This window comes from Dreissena polymorpha, chromosome 2 (assembly GCF_020536995.1).
Source record: "Dreissena polymorpha isolate Duluth1 chromosome 2, UMN_Dpol_1.0, whole genome shotgun sequence".
Classification (NCBI taxonomy): Eukaryota; Metazoa; Mollusca; class Bivalvia; order Myida; family Dreissenidae; genus Dreissena; species Dreissena polymorpha.
This window is the reverse complement of record NC_068356.1, coordinates 37169947-37179539: the sequence shown is the minus strand read 5'-3', so window position 1 is coordinate 37179539 and position 9593 is coordinate 37169947. Positions and strand designations below refer to the sequence as shown.

The 9593-nt window shown below is 34.8% G+C and overlaps 2 protein-coding genes across 2 annotated transcripts; both read right to left on the bottom strand.

The window, feature by feature from the left end:
* Nucleotides 1-271: 271 nt before the first annotated feature.
* Nucleotides 272-2627, bottom strand: LOC127866640 (ADP-ribosylation factor-like protein 4A). Its single transcript, XM_052407344.1, is given in 2 exon segments — nucleotides 272-1484; nucleotides 1486-2627. Coding segments are annotated over 2 exon segments (549 nt in total). The 5' UTR covers nucleotides 1903-2627; the 3' UTR covers nucleotides 272-1352.
* Nucleotides 2628-2864: 237 nt separating this feature from the next.
* Nucleotides 2865-3844, bottom strand: LOC127869662 (sarcoplasmic calcium-binding protein-like). The gene is made up of 2 exons (XM_052412320.1): nucleotides 3497-3844; nucleotides 2865-2924 (listed from the first exon to the last, which is right to left on the bottom strand). Exons 1-2 carry the CDS (start codon nucleotides 3842-3844, stop codon nucleotides 2865-2867), a joined length of 408 nt encoding a protein of 135 aa, XP_052268280.1.
* Between the last annotated feature and the right edge of the window lie 5749 nt (nucleotides 3845-9593).

The following is a 9593-nucleotide window of genomic DNA, read 5'->3' as shown; positions in this document are numbered from 1 at the left end:
GGCATTAACAGTATTACAAAAACTGGAGAACGAATCCGATATAGGCAGGGGATATCCGCAGCTTTGAGAAAAGCAAATTTTTTTCATATTGATAACACAAGAGGGAGAGTTACGCAATTAATTACCTTCCCAGACATGTCTGCTGGAGTTTCCAGGCAATTACAGCTCAATTATCTCTCGCCTTATCAACGAGGGAATCTTGACATGATGCTTTAATGGCAGGTGGGGTATCCCACAGTGACATATGTGTATCAAAAACATTGCAATAGAAAGTTTTTCATACATGTTTCTATAATTTTTTATTGATTTTTGTAAAGCTTAATAGTAATCTCAACGAATCATAACAAATAATATTAAGTATCATAATATAACAAATCAAAGGCTGTGAAAATATTATCATATAACAAATAATATGTATACAATCATTTGACCAATAATCAGTTTTCAAACTTACTTTGCTTTAAAAAGTTAACTTTCAAGAATCTACAAAAACATGCACCAAAATAACTACAGTTCTGAATAAAAAAAACAATAATTGTTGGAATAAGTACATTATAATAAATGAATTATTTACTATAATTATCTCTTTTGACAAAAGCTAGACCACTGACTAGTTGTTCAGTATTAAATTGTCTAGTGTATTCTGTTAGTAAATAGCACACTATAAACCTATTGTACATCAACCTCCAAATGAAATATCAATATCTACCATTCCATCTAGAGTTATGATTGTACATGACATTCTTCCAATGACTTTTATTATGTTAAATTGGACATCACAGTGTTTTAAAGCCAATAAAAGGTCACACTGATGTTAGCATTGTACATAACTCGAGACTTGAATTTTGTTAATCAATGTAGCACACAGTGTATTTGTTAATGATGATTAGTATAATTTTAAGTTCAGTCAAATAACTTGCATCATACAAGAAATAAAAACTTAAAATAACAATGTTAATATATTCATTTCAGTAACAACTTTAAACAGTATATAAATACAATGTAGTAAGTAAGATAAGTTAATATCACAAGGTGTATTTGTACCAATGTCAGTATCAAATATTACTCATAATTGAATGCTGATTGTCACACACTTACATATACAAATATTTGTAGAAATAGTCAAACTAGCACTCGGTTTGTACTTGAACACATCATGTCTGCCATCACCCATTCCCCCCTCCTCAAAGGAAGCGTCCTTCGTTACTGGATTTCATGTCATCCCTTCCCCCAGATCAGTTCCTGATCTCCATTGCTGCATGTCTCTCTCACAGTCCCCTGTCTCATTCCTGAGCATGATGCAGTCATCATACTGACTATCACAGTCAAACATTTGGCAACAATGTTTGCGTTCATCTCTTCAGTTTCATCTTCTTCTTTTTCTCAATAAGTTCAACCATAGTTTCCACAGCTTCTTGAAGACCCTCCCCTGTCACTGCACAAGTTGGTTCAATATGCCACAAATGCCCTGATGATAACTCAGTGTAACCCTAACGACTTTTCAATTTCATACTTTTCTAATGATTCTGGCAAGTCTTGCTTATTTGCTAAGATCACAACCGGTAAGCCGAATGTTTCGGGAGATTTTAATAACTTTACCAGTTCTATTTTGGCTTCTTCTAATCTTTCCTTGTCTGTGCTGTCTACAACATAGATGATTCCATCAGCTTTCCTAGTATACGATTTCCACAAAGGCCGGGTTTTATCCTGCCCACCAACGTCCCAAATAGTGAATACTCGGGTTTTCCCATTTGGAGTCTCAAACTCTATTTTCTCGCAGTTAAATCCCACTGTCGGACGAGTGTCTGTATACTGGTTGAATTTCAATCTGTATAGACATGTTGTCTTGCCAGAAAGGTCCAGTCCTAGCATGGCAATCTGTGTTGACGAGCTGCCTCCCATGTCACAAATGTTATCATCTATAAAACGTCAGGACTGACAAGTCATAAAATAGGTCATGATGTTATAAACCTCTTATTAACAAAGCACACACGCGTCAGAGTCCGTAGCAGTTTTATTATTAATAGACGGCTATTAATTATCCATCCGGTCAATATCCACGTCGATTGCAACTGTACACAATTCGGATGTCCCGGACAATGTAACAATAATATGTCAATATATCAGCAGACGGCTAATTATTCTTCAATATTTTAAAACTAACAACATTCTGTCAGATGCAATTAATAATCCCTGTCAAATCTGGCTTATCGACCACCATCGTCTTTCTCAAACAATTTAAATTTGTTTACCCAAAATACACAACTATACAGCCGCGGGCAATCCCACCTGTAATCTGCCTCCTCGTTAAAAGAACAAAAACATTCCAACGCCGCTATTTTGCAACTATTTACGTTATTAACATCCCTTTATCACTTTCTAATCTCTTACGTTATGCCACGGTTGAATGCGATATGAGTGACACATAACACTTGTATAGCTGTTTTTCAAATGACCCAAATCGTCGGTTAACCAACCCTAAATTTAGAAGCTCGAGTAGTAGTTGTCGCCACCTAGCGGACAGGTGAGAATCAGGTGTCACGCAAGGGAGAGTAATCGCACTAATCACTGATTGGCAAGCCTAACGAAGTGGGAGTTGTTTACCTTCCAATTAAAACGCTGAATAATTACTTTATCATAAATACAATAGTTTATTGATTAATTTGTTATGTCGTACAATAACTATTTAAGATAAATACATACAAAAAAAAACAACAAATGTTTTATTTTAATATAATCATAATTTGTGTTCACACATCAAAGCTTGGACTGCAACTCCATTAATTTCACAGCGGAAACATAAACAGGTAATAATTTGAACCACAACTCCATCCATATACAAGCAAATTATAGGTTTACAAGTATTACAGATCGATGTAACAAGCTATCACCATCTCACATTCAAGTTTTCTGCAAGCCGTTAACTGTGAAAATAACGTAATTGGTATTCCAAAAATGCCAATAACTGTATCGAATTTGATATGTATACAAATATTCTAGTCGGATCAGTTTAGTCGACTTGTCAAGACTTTCAGAATATTGCATACATGTTGCTTTGGTATTAATGTGGTATATTGCACTTTAAAATATTTATTACTTTACCGTAGTGTAAAATAATACATTTAACAAGCATAAACTACTTGAAAGCGGTACAATAGGCGCAAACACAATAATACGAATAGGTGAAATGTGTAATACTACTTTTATTTCAAAACCCATAAAATTATTTCCGAATGCTATTCTGAGTAATTAGCTTAGTGTGTATTCCTAATTTGATCTGTCACAGCATCCCGACCGATTTATAAGCGCTTTTAAGAGCATTAAATTTCTCAACATTTTCACCGACAAACAATTCAACATAAAATTGGTGCATCTGATCCAGTGAACAGGCGTCATTGGCGTCGGGCCCTATCAGGTTAAACGTCGTCCTTACGACAACGTCGTTTGCCAGATTAAATGCTTCGTGAAATTTAAAGAACTTTTCATAAGTGAATACCTTGGTACCATCAATATCGGCAGCTGCTAAAAGATGATTGAGAGCTTTAGAAATTGAAGTCTGAGTACCAGTTTTATCGGCAGTGAACGCTTCTGCGAAGTTTTCAACGAACTTGTCTCCGTTTATTTCAATACTCCAGTCCGGTGTTTTCCCCAAGAAGATGAGGGTGTCCCAGTATCGGTCAAGGTCGGCGACGGCTACAGCCTTTTTGTCGGCGTCGGCGAACATTTCCCCAAACGTGCGTTTGCAGAACTCCGCATCGGCTGACGACACTACGCCGTCTTTGTTAATGTCGATCAGACTGAATACAATCCGCCATTTCTCTTCTAACATACCTTGATCTGCCATTACACTTTGGAAAAACTAAAGTCTCTGAAATCGTAAACAATACGTTATTTTCAAATTTTGAATATAGGCATTGAATGAAGATGAATTTATAAAGAAAATTATTATATAAAAAATATGGTATCCATGCACATTTATCAGGCGGGTCTAATTTAACGATACCATGTAAGCAAATAAACTCCTTCATGTTATGTTAAAGTCACCTGTTCACAGTTTGGCATTTCACAATTTCAAAAACAGATTGAATTGATTACCGGTGTATTCAAACCAGCAAAATAACACTTTTATCTAAGAACAAATGTACAAAATATATGTCCACTGTTACATTTTCAATCAAAATTGTATAAAAATAACACGTTTGTACGAATTTCCTGCAATAATTTATCAAAAACGTGCGTTACAGAAAAAGCGCTAATTTAAGTTTCAAACTCAAAAGTTTTCCTGGTGTAGTGGTAGCGAATAATCTTCTGCTTCTAAAGGTTGCGGGTTTGACCCCCCCCCCCCCCGAGCATGCACATTTTTGTTATTGTATTTGCTTTTTATTGTTGCATTCATCATTAAAACTATTTCAAATATTACTGTTTTGATAGTTACTTAATTATATTTTTCAAAAATACGGAAGTATGTGAGCAAGTCCCTAAACCTGTACTTTGTCATATACATAATTATAACAATTTACATAAAAAATAAGCTATATTATAACTCACCCAACAAATGTGTTATGCTTTGCCGGATAATCACTTAAGAATGATTCCTTTTATAGGTCACAGCCACCAAATAAAAATAACAAATAACTCAAACCAGCGTTTGAAGCGCAACCAGAAATTTGTGTGTCAGCGCGCGGAAATAACGAGAGTAGATAAGAGAGTCTAGACAAGTAATGGGGAAATCTGCAGCGAGATACATTTAGCTGGAGAATGTGAACCATCCATCCGACCTCGTGATGGGTAATCGATCTACGCTTCAGCCGCTAGCTGATGGCTAATTTATATTGGCGAACAGCCATAAAGTGCAAGGTCAAAACGCCTTCTGAAGCCAGTGGCGAGTGACGGTCATCTGAACAACATTATAGTACATAATGTGTTGCTAGTTTAATTGCACAATTTGTGTTTAGGTCAAAATATACAAAATATTTTCCTTATATACTTCAATCTAAAAGCAACGAAAATAAATTCACAATGTTGCAAGTAGCGACACCAATAACCACAACGTTTCTTAAAGGGCATTCTTAGCAAAATCGATTTATCCAATAAAAAGATATTTAATGCTTAAACAACAAAAAAATCGACAAAAATAAAAATCGACTGTTTCTGCGCCCTCATTATTCGGCAGTTTTTCTAGTGGAATGTTGTTCGCTTATGCCAAATGCTTAACGAACTATAGTCTCTAACGTCATCAAATTCAGTGACTTGGGCGTAAAAACCTATGCTTACCATATGAATATCTCAAAAAAGGACGATGGAAGTTCACAAGGGATACCGTTTACAAAGGCGCCCCTTTCGTCCGCTGGAAATAATGTGGGACAGAATCCTGACTGGTTTAACGCCAATCTCCAAGAACTTTAACAAGTCTTTACGACCAGGCGCTCAGCTCTTCTCGCCTAATAGAAATCTCATTGCGTCATGTACTTACAGCGTGCCAATGGCCCGCGACCCGAAGGAGACTCGAAAGCCTTCGGCAACGCTACAGACACCTTGAAGACACTGCCCGAAGATAGCACCGCATGTTAACAGTCGATACATAGCGGCATCGAGGCAGCTGAGCAAGCAGATCAGAGCATGCAACTTGAAACAGAAGCTTGCGAAAAGCGCGCGCCGCCATTCCCGACTGCAAGCCCCATTTGTGTGCGTGACATGCAACAAGGACATGCCACTCCCGCTTTCCCACAGATGGCGATGCCCACAGAAGTGACGATTCAAAAGTGCATCAACATAGTCTCCCGAGACTAAGTTCTGCCAAGAACAATCTCCATACGATAAAACGAGAACAACTGTTGAAAGCCTAAAACATGACTTGGAGTAAAATATGTTATTTACAAGTAAAATATGTTATTTAGAGAACATAACCCTTCATGAATTGATGATTTAGTATAATGTAACTCAGAACACATATTAATATTAATACATATTTTTTTAATCGTTCGTGATTGAAAAATCGCTTTCTTCATAAACTTTAAATTTTAAAACCATAGAATCTATTGTACATACTTAAAATTCACGTGATTTTGTCGAAAGCTGTTAGCATCTGTAATCAGTGTTTATTAGCCTTGAAGGATGACAGCCTTATTTTGTATGTTGAATTCATTAAAACAATGTACCGGGTATCCATGCGTTACGTTCGCCCCGGAAACACCAAGATGAGGTTTGCAAGAATTTAAATGATACATTATTTTGTAAATCACTATTTTAAAGGGACATTTTCAAGTTTGAAAAATGAACAAAATTGAAAAAAAAAGAGAAATGTTTCAGATTTTAAAATTTTCGTTGTAGTTATGTTGTGTGTGTTTTTGCTGGGAAAAAAGTAATACTGAATATATGTCTAGATTAATCAATTTAAAGCATTTAATGACAAATTTAAAACCATGCCCAAATCTGTGAAAAAGTTCCTTTTAAAACGCTACGAAGTGATCGTTTGTTGACACGAGGTTGAATTGTAAAAAAACACACACGAACTGTGAGAATGTAATTCGGTTTTAATTTATTAAGGTAACACATGAGGGTTAGGTGATTTTTATAATTTAACTAATAGAAATCACGTTAAGTGGAGTATGTTCTTAGTTTATGCTGGGAAGGAGAAAGTGTGTAAGACTAACCAGATAAAATTTAACTATCCCTGGTCGCAACCACGTATTATTAGGCTTTGTGTTAGTCATTTACATATAACTAATCAACTCAATTAATCACATATTTGATAACTCATGGTTTTATCAGTAGGCTTTATTTTAGTTATTATTGTTATTATTTTCATCATTCCATGTGTTGCAGAAAGTGAATACGCTTCTAAGCGAAACCGACGTTACAAAGTTCGTGGTCGACTTTGAGGCTTAGTTGTGTAAAGGCTGTGCGAGAAGTCTATACGGATCACGAAATCAAGGACTGTGCCTTCCACTTCGGCCACAAATTATGGCGACAGTACCAGGAAATTGGTCTCAAGACAGCCTAAGAGAGTAGGGATCGAGTGTACAAGATGATGCGGAAGACCTTCGCGCTCCCTCTTCTGCCACCAGCTGACATCCGTCCCGCTTTTGAGAAAATCAGGGAAAAGGCCAAAGCGACCGAGTAACCCCGCTCTTCGCTTACGTAGAAAAAAAACGTGAATGAGCAACAGCTTATGGGGGTCGAAAACTGGTCGGTGTACGGCCGATCAGTTCGAACAAACAATAAGGTTGAGGGATGGCACAACCGCTTTAAGCGCAGGGCTAAAAAGGGTAATCTGTCGTTCTACTTACTTATCAACTTGCTCTTAAAAGAAGCGAACTAGGTGCCCATGCAATGTCAGCTCATAAAAGAAAAAAAAATTTAAAACGTCATCAGAGTAAGCAAACCCGTGCCATCCAAGGGCGTTTGTGGGCGTTTAGGACCGCTACGGGAAGAGAGAGATGTGTACGGATAAGTTGTTGAATGAGTGTTGTAGATTGTATTGACCTGTGTGAACGGTTGAGTGGAAAGGTGTATGTCTGTTTGTTAGTTTGCGTGTATATAATGTTGTTGTTGTACATTTGTTTGTATATATAGAGAGATATGTACGAGTGAATTGTTAAATGAGTGTTGTTTATTATATTGGCCTGTGTGGACGGTTGAGTGTAAAGGTATATGTATGTTTGTTTGTTTGTTTGATTGTATACAATAATTTTTTTTCATGTACATTCGTTTGTATAAAGATCAATCAAAATAGTTATAAATGTATATTTTACAGATACTTGTTAATAAAGGTATTTACAAAATTATCCATATTTGTGGGATTAAACTATGAAACAATCGAACAGTTGCCGCTCATTGCAACGTCATTTTTATCAATACATATTGAAGAAGACATTATCCGTATGGTCCGCACATGTTCAAATTGAAACAAGTTAGTTGTCATTAATGTCATTACAGCAAATTTTATTTATACATTATTGAAGGAAGTGGCACACGAAACGAGACATGGTCCGTATGGTCCGCTAATCTGGGCCGTATGGTCCACAAGTGGTAAGCGTGCGGCTATGATATTAATTAGTAAAAGCATAAATTTGAATTTGAAAATAATCAGATTATAACGAAAAATCAATTTTTCTGATTTTTTTTTCACTATATATATATATATATATATATACACACATATATATATATATATATATATATATATATATATATATATATATAGATATATATATATATATATATATATATATATATATATATATATATATATATATATATATATAATAAAAGTAAAAACACGTGTCTGGGATTTTAAATATATATTGATTTAGCCAACGCGTTTTTTACTTTTATTATATAATATTCACAATCTGATTTTTTTTTCACTATATATATATATACACATATATAGATATATATAATATATATATATATATATATATATATATATATATATATACTTATAAGATATTATATAGCTATATTATTTCTATATATATATATATATATATAAATAAAAGTAAAAACACTGTCTGGGATTTTAAAATATATATTATGTTAGCCAACTCGTTTTTTACTTTTAATTATATAAATATGCACAATCTGATTATTACCTTTACTTATATAACTATATATATATATTATATATTATAATATATCTATATAACAAGGTATCTAACTCAAAATCACCCCAAAATAGGGTGCATCGCTTTGACAAGCCATAACTTCATCAGTTGTACAGAGATGTCCATGAAGTTCTGGCTGTTCAACGCGACGGGTCATTTTGAGTTAATTACCTTGTTATTTATGTTTGATAGTGATTTTTTTCCAAAGAAGATGGGTTTTCGTTGTATTTTTTTAATTAAACATGATGTTTATACTACTTAAAGGGCCTTTCACAGATTTTTGGCATGTTTTGAAGTTTTTCATTAAATGCTTTATATCGATCAATGTAAACATTCGATCTAAAAAGCTCAAGTAAGAAATCAAGAATAAAATTTAAAAAAAAAAAGTAAAAAATGTAACTCTCAGCAGGACTCGAACCACTGACCCCTGGAATCCTGGAGTAAAAAGTCTGCGCATTAGACAACTCGACCATCTTTCCTTTTACAATGATAAATGTATTTTATACTTCATATAAGCGATCCTCGTAGTTTCACAAAATATTACGACAACAACAAAACTTTCCAAATAATTCAATCGTTTCGCGTTGCAACACTTTATAATTTTCAGGTTTTTAAATCGTCAAAAGATGCATATAAAGGCTATTTTAGAGCATGGTAAATGTTCAGTATGACGGTTTCCTCACAAATATCACAACTAAAACGAAAATTTTCGAATATAAAACAACTTTTTTCAATTTTGTAAATTCACCAAAACGTGAAAAGGCCCCTTTAAAGGCTTTAATATCATACCAACACGCTAACCACGTGTGGTAATGTCCGCTAATCCGGGCCGTACGGTCCGCGAATCTGGGCCGTATGTCTGGACCGTAATTCTTTTTAATTTACTTTGACATTTGACTTTGAACTTTCTGTTCTGGTTGTTTATTAGAGACACATGTCTTAATGTGCCACCGTAGAAGATACCCCCTCCCAGGTAAACGGAAA